The sequence below is a fragment of the Chiloscyllium punctatum genome, chromosome 42, assembly GCF_047496795.1.
Source record: "Chiloscyllium punctatum isolate Juve2018m chromosome 42, sChiPun1.3, whole genome shotgun sequence".
NCBI classification, from domain to species: domain Eukaryota; kingdom Metazoa; phylum Chordata; class Chondrichthyes; order Orectolobiformes; family Hemiscylliidae; genus Chiloscyllium; species Chiloscyllium punctatum.
In genome coordinates, this window is record NC_092780.1 from 10887423 (window position 1) to 10906946 (window position 19524).

The window sequence follows — 19524 nt, forward strand, 5'->3', positions numbered from 1 at the left end:
ATCTAGTGAAGGAGCAAAAACAAAAAAGGACACTTAGTAGATTACTTACAGTGTGGAAACAGGCCCTTCGGCCCAACAAGTCCACACTGACCCTCCGAAGAGCAACCCTCCCAGACCCATTCCCCTGCATTTACCCCTTCACCTAATACTACGGGCAATTTACAGTGACCAATTCACCTAACCAGTACATCTTTGGACTGTGGGAGGAAACCCACGCAGACACGGAGAGAATGTGCAAGCTCCACACAGACAGTTGCCCGAGGTGGGAATTGAACCTGGGTCTCTGGCGCTGTGAGGTAGCAGTGCTAACCACCCTGCCACCGTGCTGCTTGTTAAAGTGTCATCATTGCTGTTAAGTTAACTCGAACTATGTCAAAAGAGTTAAGTTACAAAAGTAGTTAGTCTGGTTGAATTTTCTATCCCCCAGTTGTTTTTATGCTAAGACTACTTCTCCCTTCCAGAAAGCATCAACACCTTCCTAATGTACACCTTTAGAGAATCTTGACCCAGAGCAGGAACCCTTTCTGACTTTTTTCTTTTGGAGTCACCTGCATTGATTTAACACCAATCCAGAAGAAAAACAAATCAAATCACTTCAATCAGAGTCAAATGTATGGTGTTGGAAAAGCACAGCAGGTCAGCCAGTATCTGAGGAGCAAGAGCATTAATACTGCGAGCATAAGCTCTTCATCAGGAATGAGGCTTGTGGACTAAGGAGGCTGAGAGATAAATGGGAGGGGGTGTGGAAGGTAGCAGAGAATGCAATAGGCATATGAAGGTGGGGGAGAAGGTGCAATTTCCACTCCCACATGGTAGATGATGCCCTCCAGCACAACAACTCCTCCACTACCCGCACCTCCTCCCTTGAACCCCACCCATCCCATCACAACAGAACCCTCCCCTTCCACCCCAGCAACCGCATCATACCTCACATCACATCATCCTCCATCAACTAAAAACAGACCCCACCAGAGACACATTTCCCTCCCCTACCCCTATCAGCATTCACGAGAAACCACTCCCTCAGATTCCCTTGCCAGATCCACTCCGCACTCTCCCTCTCCACCACCCCCCCACCCCCCTTCCCCTGCCACCACAGGAAGTGCAAAACATGCGTCCACAACACTCCCCTCACCTCAGTCTAAGGCCCCAAAGGATCCTACCACATGCGACAAAAATTTACCTGTACCTCCACTAATGTCATCTACTGTATCCGTTGCACCAGATGTGATCGCGTCTACACTGGGGAGGCAGGACGGCTACTTGCAGATTGTTTCAGAGAACATTTCTGGGACACCCGCATCAACCAACTCCACCACCACATGGCTAAACACTGCAACTGCCCCCCCAAGGACATGCCGGTCCTGAATCTCCTCCACCACCGAACCCTAATCCCTTGAAACCTGGGGGAAGAATACCTCATCTTCCATCTTGGGACTCTGCAACCACAGGGGATTAAATGTGGATTTCACCACTTTTCTCATTTCCTCGCCACCCAACTTATCCCAGTCCCAAGCCTCCATCTCAGCACCGTCCTCTTGACCTATCCATCACCTTTACCATCTATCCGCTCCACCCTCCTCTCTGACCTCTTGCCTTCTTCCTCACCTTCATCTACCTATTGCATTGTCAGCCATCCTTGCCTCTCCTCCCCCGCGCCCCCCCCCCCCCGCCAACCCACTCCCCTCCCATTTACTGCTCAGCAACCCCCCAGCCCTCAAGCCTCATTTCTGAGGAAGGACTTATGCCCGAAACGTCAATTCTCCTGCTCCTCAGATGCTACCTGACCTGCTGTGCTTTTCCAGCACCACATTCTTGACAATGATCTCCAGAATCTGAAGTCCTCACTTTCTCCTAATCACTTCAATTAGCTGAGCCTTCGGTGACAGCCCAGATTAGTCCTTTTAAAGTGAGGAAGGTAAATTTAAAAAAAAACCTTACCCTGGAAACCTGAGCACAGCGACACAAGGTGACCACATCCAGAAATGAGAATATTCTGTAGATAAAGAAAAAACAAACAAAAAGTTTAAACATAGCCAAAGTAGAGACAGGTCTTCAGTACACCAACCATAAAATAGAGGCATTGCAACAGGTGTACAAGTAACTGGAGATATTATGCCTCTCAGAATCCCTTCTAGTGACTAATTTCAGATTATCACAAACTATTGTTGCCTATGGAATAGTTCCCTCTTTTTCTAGCACATCAGACAAACTGAGTATTACACAATTGTGTACCAATTGCTATTATAAAACCAGAGAGATTATTAGCTCCATTTGCCTTAGAAAAACAAAACCTTAATCTCACATCTGACCCTGTTATAGACGGTCATCAGGGTTTCGTTTTTTTTGGTTCTTAAGCCCTTTATAGTTTGGGCTTCAAATGGGGAGAAGTGTGCAGTTCAGGTTAACCTTCTGATATATAAAAAAAGGTGCAAATTGATGGATTATAAATTTGAAAAACTTTCTGATCCTGCAAATGGTGTTGAAATATCAATCATCATAATTGCTGGAAGAATGAGGTGCATTTCCACTTTAGGCATCAAACAAAGGCAAGCATTAAACTGGAATTATTCCAAAGGTAAACAAATCAATACAGTCAAATTCTAGCCCAGAAGAATCATTCATTGCCATGATACAGTCAAGTTTATCTGACCCAAGCTCAGCAGAAGGCCAATGGCCCCATTTAAACAGCACAACTAAAAAGGTTTCTAAGCTGAATCTACTGGCAGTTTAAGTGGATATTCATTGGTAGCAAAATTCATTCAAAATGCAAAAGGGTTAGCAATTGAAAATTGGCATGCAAACTAACAACACATTTACATGTCGATCCAACAGTTAAACATGCAGAGTTTTGACAAAATTTCACCAAGTTAATGTGATTTCAACAAAAAAAAAATCACCTTTATTTCGCATCATTAACATGGGAAGACTAAATTGATAACAAGACCAAAGAGATTGGACAGAGATTTGGTCAAACAGCTATTTTTGAAAAAGTGGCAGCTTGTTTTTTCTGGTGGTGGTGGCGGCGGCACGTGATAAACGACAAAAAGATAAGGCCAGCGAGAATGAAATTTAGCAAGGACTGGAGGTTGAAAGGCAACGATGGGGTGAGGTATGCGACAACGTATTAGAGGCCACAGCTAGAGAGATAAAGAATTCTCAGAGTGAAATACTCTGAGGCGACAATGAAATACAGGGATTCTAATGCAGGGATGGGAATTTTAAAATTGATCCTTTTGCAGACCAGAAGCCACTGTAGGTCAGCAAGTGTATTGTGATTAGTGACTGGGCCTGATGCACATTAAGAGTCAATCAACAAGGTTTTAGGGGAGCTCAAGTTGATGCTGATTGGAAAGGAGGATGCTGGCCAGGAAAACATTATAATTATCAAGACTGGAGGTAACAAAAGCACAGGTTAGGGGTTTAGTGCCAAATTAGCTAAGGAGGTGGGGTGTAAAAATGGCTGTATCATGAAGATAGAAGTACATAGTGAAGGGAGTGTTCTATAGGACAAATTTTACAAAACATCTGTTTCAGCTTGAAACAGTAACCAAGAAGGAAATGCTATTGGTAGCATGGGAATAGATTTGTGGGGCCCCAAGTCAATAACAGCTTTTGGATTTAACTGGAGGAAATGTCCACTCACCCAATACAGGATGTTGGTCAAGCAGCACGAAAACAGAGGCAATTGAGTTAGAGGGGAGATAGATGTTGGGGCCAATGTAGAAGTTGAATCCAAGACCGCTCAGTCACGATCATTCCATCAAGGACTATATTACTAAGGAACTGGAATTGGGATGCAAGAATATATCCAGTGCGGGAGACAAAAAGAAGCCACCGCAAGTGATCTCTCCAGGAGATGCAAACTGACTGCTAGGCGCTTCGATTTAAGACTTCAGATTTCTAGCATCTGCAGTACTTTGCTTTTACCTCAATATATTCAATGAGTCAGACTTGCATGGAGGATATACTTGACATTCAAGATGATTGAATTTTGACAGGCAAAGCATCACATGGATCGTTGTTTTTGTTTAAAGCAGCATGTAGTCACTGCCCAGATGTATTATGATCCTATATCAGTGTAGAATTCACTGATCTTTGGCTTTGATAAATGCTGAGCCTAACAGAAGATTATTAAAATTAGGGCAATTAAAATTTCTTGAAAATAGAGTCACAGGTAGATAATAATGATGAAGGCATTTGATAATGTTTGCCTTTATTGGTCTGTACATGGAGTATAGGTGTTGGGAGGTTATGTTGCGGCTTTGGATACTGTGTGCAATTCTGGTCTCCCTGCTATAGAAAGCAGGATGTTATGAAACTTGAAAGGGTTCAGAAAAGATTTACAAAAGGATGTTGCCAGGATTGGAGGGTTTGAGCTATATGGAACAGGCTGTGGTTACTTCTCTAGAGCATTAGAGGCTGCGGGGTGACCTTACAGAGGTTTATAAAATCATGAGGGGCTTGGATAGGATAAATAGACAAGGTGTTTTGTCTAGGGTGGAGGTGTCCAAATCTAGAGGGCATCAGTTTAAGATGAGAGAGGAGCAAGATTTAAAAAGGAACCTAAGGGGCAACTTTGACACAGAGGGTGGTGCGTATATGGAATGAGCTGCCAGAGGAAGTGGTGGAGACTGGTACAATTACAACATTTAAAAAAGGCATCGAGATGGGTATATGAATAGGAAGGGTTTACAGCAATATGGACCAAGTGCTGGCAAATCGACTGGATTTACCTAGGACATCTGGTCAGCATGGACATGTTGGACCAAAAGAGAGTCTGTTTCTGTGCTGTACATCTATGACACTAAGTGTCGAACCATTTTGTTTGATTAATCTGAATTAAGCATTCATTTAGATACTCACCACTCAAGGCCAAAATAGTTTCTTTGAAAAAAAAAAGGATATTTATTTCATTAAGAACACTAGGATGGTTTTGAAACAAAAAGGCATGCCTCAACACACTGCTATGCAGAAAGCTTTAAAGCATCTTCCAACATTGCTTTCGCCATTTCCCTAACCTTTAATAGGATCACACCAAATTTCACAAGTCACAATTGCCTCAACTTGGTTAAAAAGACAAATTATGTCTGAAAAATAAAATCTCATGGTGCCCCCTCCACAAAGCAAAATGACTGTTGAGATATTAAAAAATCCACTGTGTACAAATATAGCACAGCAGAAAGACTAAAAAAAAACACACACTATTATCATGCGCTCAATCATTGCTAAAAAGGAAAGCACCTGACTCAAAGGACCCATGACCCAGAATGCTACTGTTACTGTTAGTTCTTTAAAAAGGTATCACAAAGACAGAAAAGGTATTAAAATCCATGAAATCCTACATACTGCTGAAGGCAAAATGCTTAGCAACATTACCATATATACCCATGTAAAAGTTGAATTTTGTAGACCATTTAAAGATTCAATTTATAGGGTCGACTATTTCATGGGCACTAGTTTGGAGGGGGTGAAATTCATGCTGCAGTTTGAAATATAATATCATTAGCAGAAACTGATTTGCTCGCTCATCTAATCCCAGGGAAAGAAGAAGAAAAACACAAATGAATTACAGTAAATGTAATCACCGGATGAAAGCAAGAGAAACAAGAATGAATTACTGGTGGTAAAATTTTACTTATATGTAATGGTACGAAGATTTAACATGCCAAAAATTTAATTGAAATCCTGCAAAATCACACTGTTCAACATAGTCATGGCCTAGTATAATGGCACACTTAAAATGAAATATTTATTAAATTCTGAAGGAGTCAGCATTGTTACCTTTCCCGCCAAATTCTTCCATTTCCTTCCCATTTACTCTTGTTGAGGTTCATTACATCCAACATTAACAAATTTTTAAATATATGTAGCTAATATATCTCACTTTTATTCAGGTATTATGGCACAATTAACATGATTAACATTTTGACAATATTAACTTTGTTCACTACACATCCAAAAGTGCGATAAGTACCAATAGACTTCATACTGGTCTGAATGAATGAATGAACCAAAATGCCCTGTAGTACACAGAGCTAGGCGGGCAGGCGATGGACGAACGAATGAATTGTGATGCAATGAAATAAACAAAGAGCATTGAGTAGAGTTACTGGCATTAAATGAATGAATGCGATTTAGTAGTAAGTGGGTTAATAGGAACATGCAGTTTCCTTTGTAAGGTGGTTTATAATGAGAGATAATAGGGTCAACTTTTACATGAAATATGGAGAATACAAGAGCTTTTGGCCAAAAATAAGGGGTTGACTTTTATATGAGTATATATGGTATTTTATCTGAAAATATGGTATAGAAGTTCAGACAAACGAAGGTCAAGATAAAGCCCTAATGCTCATGAAATGTGTGTTTGCATTCATTTTCAATTGCATGCCCAAAACAGAGCTCAGAGGCCATCCTTGATCCATTGAACCTTGCCAAACCCACCCACAAAACCTAGAAAATGACATTCTCTCTCTGTCTGGCTATCACCTGTGGTCACCTTCAGGTCACAACCCATTGAGAGTTGTGACTTCGAGGTTTTTCCAGTACAATACTAAAAAGGAATAATGCATTGTTGGAAGCAATGTTTTTCAAATGTTTACAGATGTCCTGTATAAACCCTCAGGTGGATGGAAAAGGAGCTCAAGGCATTATTAAAATGAACAGGGGTACTACACTCAGTGCTATAACAGTATTAATCCCTCATGCAACTTCATTAAAAATTAAGATTCGTTGGTCATCTCCTCATTGCTGTGCTTGGGATCTTGCCAGTGATCCCACTTGCAATAGTGTCTCCAACCTTACAATCAGAATCACACTTCAGAAAGAATTTCATTTGTCATAAAACCATTTTATGACATCCAGAGATGATGAATACAAGACTTGCTCTTTTAAAAAAAATGGTTAAAATTGGTTGCTTGGGAAAAACCGTTCTTCCTCATCTACCGCTGGGAGTAAATGTCAACCCAGAAAATAAAATACTATTTGGTCATTCTTGTAGTCACACCTCCCAATACCGCCTTTGTTTCAGTGCCTAATCTTATCCATCATGAGAAGCCATGAGACTTTTTTTGCACTGAATCTACAAGTTCTTTTGATGTAGGACTACATTAGCAAATTTCAAATAAAGAACGTGAAATTTAAAACTATTGTCTTCCTGTCGCAAAAGGTGATCACAGCAAACACCTAAGCATCTTTTAAAAGACCAAACATAGCAATAATTTCACCTACACTTCAGCACACACAGGCAATGTGCTATCAGAAGCAATGGCCAACCACAGCAGGGCCTGCAGTAGCTTTTTTTGTTTGCAAAAAAAAAGGAAAATAGGGCTTTATGTCATCATGGAAGGAAACAGACATTCACTCAGTAAGTTTGCTAGACTTGAGGTCACTACTCAGAGTAGAAGTGCTTCAACATTTAAAAAAAAACTGGTAAATAGTATAAAAGGTTAACCCACAAATAGCTCCTAATTTCACAAGAACTTTAAAGTAAAGTCTTTATAGACATATGCGAAATTGAAGCCACTATTTAAAAATCACTCTGCACTGGTTTCACCATGGGAACAAACACCAAATACCGAGCATGAAGATCTAAAATATAATTACACTTAAAGGGGGAGAAAACCTAGCACCATGTATCCTCACTAACATGGTCACTTCAATCCTGGAAATAAACAAGACAGCCAATGGGATGCTATAATACGAGAGAAACTTAGACATAAAGTGAAGAATGGAATGCTTCAGTTATACAGGGGGTTGATGAGATCACATCACCAAGAGTGTTCAGTTTTGACCTCCTAACAGAAGGATGTAAATGCATTTAGGCAGTTCAGATGAGATGATCTTGATTGATGCTGGAAGGGAAGCTCGCCTTCAGGAAAGGTTGACCAGACAGAGCTTGTTTTCACTAGAATTCAGAAGAGGAAGAGGCGATTTGATTGAAGTGTTAACATCTTGAATCGTTTCAATAAGTTGGACGTGAGCACATTCGCCCAAAGTCTGCGTGGGTTTCCTCCCGCAATCCAAAGATGTGCAGGTCAGGTGAATTAGCCATGCTAAATTGCCCATAACGTTAGGTATATTAGTCAGGGGTAAATATAGGGTAGGGGAATGGGTCTGGGTGGGTTACTCTTCGGAGGGGCAATGTTGGAGTCGTTGGGCCAAAGGGCCTGTTTCCATATGATGTAAACTGAGATTTATGTATCTTTTTAATATCCCTTATTGTAAGTTTGGAGTTTTGGTTTTAGATTTTGTAACATGTAGGATGTGTGTGTCTAACGCTAGTTAACTTGTAACCATAGCGATTTCTTTTCCAACAGTCTTCGAGGCCTAGCTTTAGAATTAATGGACTTTTGTTTACTTTAGATGGTTTTGCAACCTTGGAAGGTAAACAATGGAGCCTCAGAATATGTTAAATTTCTGTGACATCGCCCCCCCCCCCCGCCAAAAGGAAAACACCCATAAACTCAGGAGGAGCAGATTTTTGTTGAGATGAGTTTTGCACAGTCACGTGAAGTCCTTGGATAAAGTTGACTAGTCCCATTCCAGAAGGTGGAATAAAATCCTGAAGTTACTTCAAGCTGAGCACATGTATAATAGATGCTAGCCGCAGTTTCAGAATATTAAAGCCAGAATCCTAAACCAATGAGGTGCCAGTGACAGGGACTGTGGTACAATTAGTGTAAAAGTGGTGTTTTTGTGTACAAGATGTGCCTTTTGAGTACTGTTCCAAGGGTGTGTTTTAGGTACTACACAAAAGTTGTTGTTTTCCTTTTAAAAACTTAAAAAAAAAAGGTGTTTTGGATTAGTGGGATTAAAATTGTTTTTAAGCAATACTTGAATTTCTGAATAATTTGGTTTATTCCATTTTGATCTTCCTTTCATTAAGAAGCTCCATTTTTATTGTTGCAGAATTTATTATAACATTGGGCACTTCTGTTTCCGTGAGGCACCACTTTGTTAAAATCAAAAATATGATCCATCGCTCCAAGTTTCAACCTGGAATTGGATTTGTCCTGCATTACCATCAGCTGGGATCATAAAGGGATATCTCCTCTTTTTCCATCAATCCAGAACTAGGGGACACCTTTTCAGAGTTCTGGTGAAGAATTGCCAGACTCTATACATTAGCTCTGCCTTCATGCTTTAGATGAAGCCGGAACCGCTAAGCTTCACCAATGTTTGGTTTATGTTGCAGGTGACTTTGTGTACTCCTTTTGAGGGCATGGCCCAAAAAAATCATTTTACTACATATGGTCTCATTACTGATTTGTTCACTGCAATAATTTTTTAAAGTTCATTTCATGGAATGAGGGTGCTGCCGGCTGGGTCAGCATTTAATAGCTATTCTTCACTGCCCTCCAGGTGGTGGTCAGTCGCTTCCTTGAGCTACAACAGTCTATGCCCCATAAGACAACCTACAAATGTTGTTGTTGTTGTTAGGGAGGGATTTCCATTCTTCCTTCTGAAGAAGTGTAAGGAATCTATGGTTATCATCCAAATGGCCCCCTCATTATCAGTAAGTTTCAGAAGGCTATTTGCGGATATGTTGCTCATACCCAAGCTTCGCCATTTTTGTATACTTTCCCTTCGGGTCACTGGATAGTGATCAGGAGTATAAACCACCTGCTAATTTCCAAACATAGGGAGGAAAATTGCTACACTTGAAAAATAGTCCTAAGTTGGGATCATTGGTCAGACCCAGGACAACGTACTTATCTTAGAGGAAGAAAGATAGTAGAAGCAAAGTATTACCTCATTGTGTAGAAAAACTACTCAAATGCTTAGTTAACGTCATTAACTTTGGAAAAAGAACATAAGAACTAGGAGTAGGCCATCTGGCCTTCGAGACTATCCGCCATTCAATAAGATCATGGCTCATCTTTTTGTGGCCTCACCTCTACCTACCCACCCTTGCACCATAATCCTTAATTCATTTGCTGTTCAAAAAAAATCTTAGCTTTAAAAACATTTGAAGAAACCTCACCTACTTCACTGGGCAGGGAATTCCATAGATTCACAACCCTCTGTGTGAAGCGGTTCCTTTTCAATTCAGTCCTAAATCTGCTCTTCCTCCTTCTGAGGCTATGCCCTCTTGTCCTCATTTCACCCACAAGAGGAAACATCCTCTCTATTTCTATCTTATCTATTCCCTTCATAATTTTATGTTTCTAAGATCAACCCCCCACCCCTTCTAAATTCCAATGAATATACTCCCAGTCTACTCAGTCTCTCCTCATAAGCAAACCCCTTCAACTCTGGAATCAACAGGCATGTTTAAAGTGACTACAAATGGATCTGAAAAGTTTATAGAAGTAGTAAAACTTGTTGTCTTTTCTGATCACTAATTCCTGCTGTTAAGCAACTAAATTAGATTATTGCAACTAATTCCAGTTGGAGTTAAATTTACACTTGACACAAATCAGAGTCCACATCATATACTCTACAAATTGTTTAAAAGGAGATGAAGGGATAAGTGCAATTAAATCACAGTAAACTCATCAGTTGTGTGATTGATTAAAGGTTTACTATTAGTTAGTCTGTTGAATAAGACCATAGAGATGTACTAGAAATTATTTAATTCAAATTTGTATAAATAAAGTAGAGATGGCTGGTCAGGTGATGCGCTGTAGCTGTACAACGTAGGAGCTGGCTGATTTTATTGTGAACGGCCGTGACCACATCTGCAGCAAGTGTTGGTTGCTGGAAGAACTCTGGATCAGAAATGATGATCTGGAATCTGAGCTTCAAACACTGTGGCACATCTGGGGGGGTAGAAGAGTTACCTGGACACTTTCAGGAGGCAGCCACATCCAGTAGGTTAAGTAATTCAAATTCAGTTAGTGATCAGGAACAACAGGGTGGGACTGCAAGTGAGGCAGGTAAGGGGATTCAGAGTTTCAGGAGTGGAGGAGCCTCCGCCCTTGACCTTGTCCAACAGGTATGAGATTTTTATTCCCTGTATGGATGAGGAAAAGGGCTGCAGACAGGATGAACCAGATGACCATGGCACCATGGTGCAGAAGGCCATTCAAGAGGAGAGAGCAAAAACGGAGTATGGAGGCAAGTAGAAAGATAAGCAGCAATGTGGGCAGGGTTTAAGCTCAAGGCAGACTAGGAATGAAACAAAAAGGAACAATAATTTAGGACATAGTACTAGAGATGATGGAAATCATGAGGATAAGAAAATTAGCATTAAAAAGGTACTTTACCTGAATGCTCATAGTACTCAAAACAAAGATGAATTAACAGCAGAAATCATCATGAATGATTATGATGTGGTAGGCATCACAGACATGATTGCAGAGGGTTCAGAATTGGCAGTTAAACATGCAAGGATTTACAACTTATCGAAAAGACAGGAGGTGGGCAGAGTTGCCTGGTTAGTTAAGAATGCAATTAAATCTATGGCACTGAATGACACATGATCAGATGATGGGGGAAATCTGTGTGGGTGGAGTTGAGAAACCACAAAGGAAAAAACCACAATGGGAGTTATGTACAGATCTCCCAGCAGTCAGGACCTGGAGTGCAAGATGTACCAGGAAATAGATAGGGTGGGTCAGAAGGGCAAGGTCACTGTGATCATGGGGGACTTCAATATGCAAATGGACTGGGTGAATAATTTTGCCAGTGGATCTAAAGAGAGGGAATTCATGGAATGCTTACAGGATGGCTTTTTGGAACAACTTGCGATGGAGCCCACAAGGGAGCAGGCTATTCTGAACTTAGTGCTATGTAATGACCCAGACTTTATAAAAGATCCTAAAGTGAGGGAACACTTAGGAGGTAGTGATCATAATATGGTAGAGTTCAGTCTGTAGCTTGAAAGAAAGATGGCAAAATCAGATGTAAATGGTGTTACAGTTAAATAAAAAGGTAATTACAGGGGCATGAGAGAGGAACTGACGAAAATTGACTAGAAACAGAGCCTAGTGGGGAAGACAGTAAAGCAACAATGGCAAGAGGTTTTGGGTGGAATTGAGCACACAATACTGGAGGTGCATCCTAAAGATATGGGCGGAGGTGGAAATTACACAGCCATGGCTGACAAAGGAAGTCAGGAAATGTAATGTAATGTATCAAAGAAAAAAAAAAGCACCTATAAAGTGACCAAGAGCACTGGGAAATCAGAAGATTGGGAAGACTACAAAAACAGAGGATAACAAAGAAATAAGGAAGGAGATGATCAAATATGAAGGTAAGCTAGCCAGTAATATTAGAAATTATAGTACTAGTTTCTTTCAATATACAAGAAACAAATGAGGGGCAAAAGTCAAAATTGGGCCGCTCCAAATTGAAGCAGGAAGACTAGTGATGAGATATAAGGAAATAGGTGAAAAACATAAGTATTTTGTGTCATTCTTCACAGTGGAAGACCAGAATTAAGGAGAGTTAGGGAGTAGAGGGGAGTATGGTAGCCATTACAAAAGAGAAGGTGCTACAAAAGCTAAAAAAAAAGGTTGAAAAACTGAGCTCTCCTGGACCCAATGCGCTACACCCTAGAGTTCTGAGGAAGCGGCTGAAGAAATAGCAGAGGCGTTGGCTGCAATCTTTCAAAAATCACTGGAGTCTGGCAAAGTCCCAGATGATTGGAAAATCATGTGTAACCCCTTTGCTCAAGAAAGGATCAAGACAAAAGATGGAAAATTATAGGCCAATTAGCCTTACCTCAGTTGTAGGTAAAATCTGGAATCTATGGTTAAGGATGAGATTTCTAAATTCTTGGAAGTGCAGGGTCAGATTAGAACAAGTCAGCATGGAGTTAGTCAGGGGAGATCATGCCTGACAAACCTGCTAGAATCCTTTGAAGAGGTAACAAGGAGGTTAGACCAGGGAAACCCAGTGGATGCTATCTACCGAGACTCCCAAAAGGCCTTTGAAGAGGTGCCTCATGGGAGGCTGCTGAGTAAGGAGAGGGCCCATGGTGTTTGAGGTGAGCTACTAGCATGGATTGAGGATTGACTGTCTGACAGAAGGCAGAAATTTGGGATAAAAGGTTATTTTTCAGAATGGCAGTTAGTGACAAGTGGTGACTGGCAGGGTTCAGTGTTGGAGCCGCAACTGTTCACTTTAATATATTAAATGATCTGGATGAAGAAACTGGAGGCATTCTGGCTAAGCTCGCCGATGATACGAAGTTAGGCAGACAGGCAGGTAGTTCGGAGGTGGTGGGGAGGGTGCAGCAAGATTTAGACAGTTAAGGAGAGTGGTCCAGGAAATGGCTGATGAAATTCAACATGAGCAAATGAGAGGTCTTGCACTTCGGAAAAAACAGGCATGGATTATTTTCTAAACGGTGAGAACATTCACAAAGCCAGAGTACAAAGGGATCTGGGAGTGCTAGTCCAGGATTTGCTAAATGTTTACTTGCAGGTTGAGTCCATGGTTAAGAAAGCAAATATAAATGTTGTCATTTATCTCAAGAGGGTTGGAATATAAAAGCAGCAATGTGCTACTGAGACTTTGTAAAGCTCTAGTTAGGCCCCGTTTAGAAACGGTGTCTAATGTTGGGCCCCACACCTCAGGAAGGACATACTGGCACTGGAGCGTGTCCAGCAGAGATTCACACAGATGATCCCTGGAATGGTACGGCCTATCGTATGATGAATGGCTGAGGATCCTGGAATTGTATTCATTAGAGTTTAGAAGGTTGAGGGGACATCTCGTAGAAATTTAGAAGATAATGCATGGCTTAGAAAGGGTGGACACTGGGAATTGGTTACCGTCAAGTGGGGAGACTAAGACCTGTGGGCACAGCCTTAGAATTAGAGGGAGTTAATTTAGAACTGGAATGAGGAGACATTTCTTCAGCCAGAGAGTGATGGTCCTGTGGAACTCACTGCCACAGAGCATAGTTGAGGCCGGGACATTAAAATGTATTCAAGGCAGAGATTGATAAATTCTTGATCTCGCAAGGAATTAAGGGCTATGGGGAGAGTGGGGGTAAGTGAAGTTGAAATGCCCATCAGCCACGACTGAATGGTGGAGTGCACTTGATGGGCCAAAATGGCCTTACTTCCACTCCTGTGTCTTATGCTCTTATTATTGAATCGAGTCTGACCATTATACATACTGTATATATTAGCCAAGCTGAAATATTGGTACAGAATAGAGGTAGTCAGTGTGCAAAGAGCATTGCCTTTCATAAAAAGGTATTCAAAAAATGACCGATTACTCAAATGAATGAGCATCTCATCTTATTGTATGAACTGGGAAATGCACCAGACAATACCCTGTCCACGCAACCCCCCAGAAACAGTTATTGTTTTATCTCTTTGCTGTCTGCAGTCTTCATCTGTGCCTACAACTTATTTTATTGGTGTACAGGGGTCATGGCCAGTTGATTAAGCCATCCACTAAATAGGAAAGTGTGTATGTCAGTTCGGAAATACAATGAAAAAATGTACTGTACTCTACAGGATCTCCCAGTGGCAAGACCCTGAAACTACTTCATGGCAGTTGGCACTGAAACAATGATTGGGAATGGGTGAAATAAAAATTAAAAAAAAAGGTAAGCTTTGTGCAAAGTGAAGAAAAAAAGTCATAACAATAAGCAAGATAAGCAAACAGGAAGTGCATTTTCTAAGACAGTTTTTATATGTTGCTATGTATTTACCAAAGTTCTCCTGTTTAACTTAGCACCAACATCTAATTCAGCATCAAATAATCTTGATGTTCGACTCAAGTTACATTGGTTTCCCAAATTTGTTACTTAATAGGCCTCTCTGCAACTAGATCACCAAGACCATTACCAATTGCAACATTCTAGGAACCACAGAGGACCGTGAGATAGCACTACACCATGTTACAAAGGCTTACTCAACTTTTGGATAAAGCAGTCTTCAATTTACATTAATTGCCATAGATTCCAAATATTTCAGCTGGTTAGGGTAACAAATAGCTCACCAAATAGAATGGGGTCTAAGAGTTGACACTAGTTTTTTGGCTTCAACACCCTTGGATTGGAAAGTTGAACAGTGTTAATGGATCTGCTGTGTATCACAAGCACGTTCACTTACACCTCATGTTTGCTCACCTTAGTGGTGCATTTAGTAGCTATGCCATGCTACTGATTGTAGTGAGGTGACACAGCTCTTAGCTTTTTCTGTTCCAATATCACAAGGATACAGTGAGCTGAATGTGCATTTTGCAATGTATAAAAAAAATGCCAGCATCTTCTTGACCCAGAACGTTCTACAAACTGATACAAGTTCTTTAGTAATAACCTGTATAAAGTGCATTGCAGCATTAAAGATGTCGTGATCCAAAAAGAGTGTATTTGTATTTACAACACAGAAAATTTATAGTAAACTTACACCTCCCAAGCTCAAATGCAGCATTAAAAGAGGCCCATCGGGATGAGTCGATAGATATCACTAATCTAGTGTAGTTAAAAAAAGGTATTATTTTTCCTCCACTTCTTCTCAATGTTCTCCTGATTATGTTGGAGGATGGACAATTTGCTTTAAGACACTCAATAGATTTCCAAAAGTGATGGTCCAGTGAGTAGGTCTCTCACAGGTCAGTCAACAGCACCGACAAATGTAAACAAAAAGATGATTCCTCAGCATCTTTAAGAGGTGCCACTATTTAATGTTAATTTTCCCAATGGCCACCTAAGTGTGCTTAGAGTTAGTTTTATCAAAAAAGGTATTAATTTGCATTACTTTAAGGTATTGCAAAGTACTTTACAGACAAATAATTATCAGGAAAAAAATGTTACTGTTGGAAATGTAGGCAACTGAACAGTCAATTGTGCACAGTAAGCTCCTGCACACAAAAAAAAAGTGACCAGATTTCTTTTCCCTCCCAAAAATGCTGCTCAAAATGAATAAATACTGGCCAGAACTTGAGAAAATTTCACTGGCTTGTCTTCAAATAATGCCTCAGCATCCTTATATCCAAATGGGGCAAACTGTGATCAGGTTTAACATTTCATCCAAAACACTTTGCTTGCTAGCTTGGGATGTAATGCAATGACAACCCCATGTTCAACAAACAAAAAATCATGCATGTGAAAAATTTTTTTTTGAGCTGTTTTAGAGACTCAGTGGACACTAACAGACAAGCACCATAAGTAATTTTGGAATCATGTCTGAGTCACAGATACAAAAAGGAGAGCCAACTCATACAGTGAGGAGTCTGAGATAACTAAACTTTCACAAAGCAATGCCAACAGGCAAGCAGATGAAAACCTGTATCAAGAATGGCAAGATGAAACAAAATTTGTCCCACTATTTTGTAGTTTGGTAAGTACTATTGTACTCTTGACAACTGTTAGCAAAGCAACAAAAGGCCAAGACCATTACAAAATTTTACCATTGTTGCTTACCTCATATCGTAATCACACTTATCCAGACTTCAGTTACAGAAAAGAAAATATCCTAAAACTCTTGCGGAGAATTAAATTAAAAGCAATTTCATCAGGTTTGTCTGTATTTGTTCACAATGCAAGGCTAACAAAGTGGTTCTTTCCCATCCCCACTCCAACACTGTACAAAACTGAATCAGTGTGACAATTTTTCCATCAACAGTAAAACCAGAGTGGGGAGAAAAATATTCTGTCGTAAGTATCCAAAACCAAGGTCTGACTACAAAGTAGGATCTGGTAAGTTGATTATGATGATCTACCCTTGTGTTGTGGAGAAAGAAAATAGTTTCACCTCCCCAGAAACAACCCCAAGGGGTGAAAATTCCTCCAAATTATTACAATGGTGCATCAAGTCCCTTCACCATTAAAGACCAGCATTTTTGTATTTGCTTAAACTCTGTCGGAAAACAGTGAGCCAACCGTGTGGGGGAAAAGAAAAAAAAAGTGTTAGAAGTTTCTCAGGCAACAATGCCTTCCCTTCTATTCACTTGAATGAGCTATAGAATCACGAAATGGTTACAGCAGATGGCCACCTGACTCTGACTCCTGGAGACCATGCTGACTATCTGCAAGTACATTTTCGATAATTTTCCTTCCTTGCACCATCCTTATAGTACTACGAATGTTCTCCCTTCAAAATGATTATCCAATCCCTTTTGAAAGCCACAATTGGACATGCTTTAACTAACTTGTTTTAATCAATGCATTAAGATCACAACCAGTTGCAACACACTTTTCCTCATCCCATCTTTGACAAAAGAAAATCTACTTCATTCTGTGTATAATTCTCTACTCTTCCAGCGACAAGAGTAGGTTTTGAGCAACTCTATCAAATCTCTTCTCAATTAATTTTGAATCTAAAAGGCTAATTACTGCTTTGGAAAACCTAAGGGAGGGCTAATTAGTGAAATGCTGTGGCAATGTTTTTAAAAATAAAAGAACTGTATAGATCAATGTGCATTTTATAAAATGCTGGCGCAATTTTCGTCAATACCTGGCAACTTCAATAAGCTGGGTAGTCAAGCCAAACCATTGGTCAATCAGAAAACATTGATTTCACATCAACAGTGATGGCAGACAGGTTCAGTGCCATGGTATACAAATGGAATTAATGACTATGCCAATTCTTCAATTCATTAAGGACAACGTTTTGCAGTACTGCTGACACAGGAAGCAGCTTTAAAGAGATCTCTTGCATCTTGAAGCACTCAGAAGTTTGAATGGCAGATGCTATAACCGTCAAGCCCTAGTCACCAACAGTCCCTGCCAACTGCAGTCCAATTAAAGTGGAGTTTGATAGGATAACAGAGCTTGTTAGCATTCAGTTGTTGGCATTATACAAGAGCATCCTTTTCTGACAAAAAGATGTCAGCATGAATCTCATTGTTAGTTTTGCGACCATTGCATCACAAGATTAAAAGACAGAAAAGATAGCTCAGATTAGCAAGAAATTGAGAAGCTGCACAATGAGATCAACCTGATGCTTATGCCTAACAGTTAAAATTAATTAATCCTGAATTAATTCTACCATAATACCTTGAAATTTCTCTATGGTAAAGGCCAGCAGATTTACTCCATCTTTGGCCACCTTAGCTGATCCAAATTACTTAAGGGATTTGGATATCTATTCAGATTCTCAAAAAGGTTTATGAAAAAAAGTGAAATTATCCTTACATTTGGGATTTATAAAACTAGATGAACAGCAGTTTACTGACTTGGCATATCTAAAACATGAAACAAATACTAAGGCAGTAAAAAGGTCTTAGCTCATGAATTTAGTCCAAAAAAAAATGGCAAAGTCCATACCCAGCAGCAAGCGATGCAAGGTATCAATCATAAAACATGAATTCTCAAGTACCATAAATACTCATGTAGAGTTTTGAATTCCATTCTTTTAGGCTGAAATTAGAAGGTTGATTTCTACGCAAGTTAAGGTTTGAGGGGATGAAATTCATGCTTGGCATTAGTCAAAAAAAAAAACAAGAGCCAGACCTCTACATAAAATAATAAACAAGGAAAAAGAATTATGGCCGCTATTGAATATTTATCTATGAAATAACTGTCTCCATTGTGCCTGCTACAGCAGAACAGCACTGTAAAACCATATTCCAGTTACCAGTACCATAAAGTGCATGTAAGTGCACACATACATACAAATGTTAACAGGCATACCAGCAGGTGGTCAGGCTATCTACTGGGGGTTATTTGTAAGACAGTTCATGAAATAAAAGCAGAGGAGCAGTTAAAAAAAAATGCTTGATCATACTTTATTTTAAAAACCACACAAAAATCTAAATATACAATAAACACATCACATAAAAAAAAATTGATATTCACAGCAAAAAACTCTTCTCACTGCAAATCAAATATTATGAGATAACTGCTTAAAACAAAAAAAAAGTTACCAGTACATACAAAAGTCCATTAGAATGCTTTAAAATCATTGCCCTCATCAGTTGCATTACTGTTTAATTCATTCCAGTCATCCAGGTCAAGCATATGGTCGTATGGATCATCTTCATGTGCACTCTCAAGGGGACAATCAATTGAGTTGTCATCATTTCCATCTGACCATGAAGTCAGCCTTTATACCATCTAAAGCATTAGAAATTCCACATTTTTTTTTGAAGGCTTTCACACAAACTTCAGTTTTCATCTCCTTCCAGAACAAGAATCCACTCACACATGGTTGCAAGTAATGGAGCATGCGTGTTGCCACCTTTGGTGAAGCTTTTTATCCCCTTCTTGCATCCAAGTGCCCCATTTCTTCTGTAATAAATCCTTAAAAAGGTTTATTCATGCTAACATCCAGTGGTTGCACCATGCTTGTAAGACCTCCAGGAATCACTGCAATGTCAGTATTGTTAGTTCAAGGTTTTCACTGATAACACTTTTCAAATCTGTGATATGAACATATCCCAAACCAGTAAGCTTTTTTCCTTTAAGTCCACCTGGTCGCATATTCCAGACCTCCCTAATCCAAGTCTTGTAGCCACCTTAGTTTATCCAGCGTTTTTCATGGACAAGGACAACAAAGCCATTTTGGAAATTTTTGTTTGGGCAGACTTTTCCGCTTAAAAAAAAATTACTATAGGCTTTAACTTTGTTCCATCTGCCATACAACCAAGTACCACACTGAATCGGGTCCTTTC

The 19524-nt window shown here is 39.9% G+C and overlaps 1 protein-coding gene across 2 annotated transcripts in view; it reads right to left on the minus strand.

Annotated features, from left to right (window-relative positions):
- The window catches only part of LOC140465720 (F-box/LRR-repeat protein 20), a 135508-nt gene that overhangs the window by 59833 nt on the left and 56151 nt on the right, over positions 1-19524 (minus strand). For both annotated transcript variants that reach the window (XM_072561379.1, XM_072561380.1), the window contains exon 3: positions 1942-1996. In XM_072561379.1, the coding sequence (XP_072417480.1) occupies positions 1942-1996 (55 nt within the window). The remainder of the gene's footprint in view (positions 1-1941; positions 1997-19524) is intronic.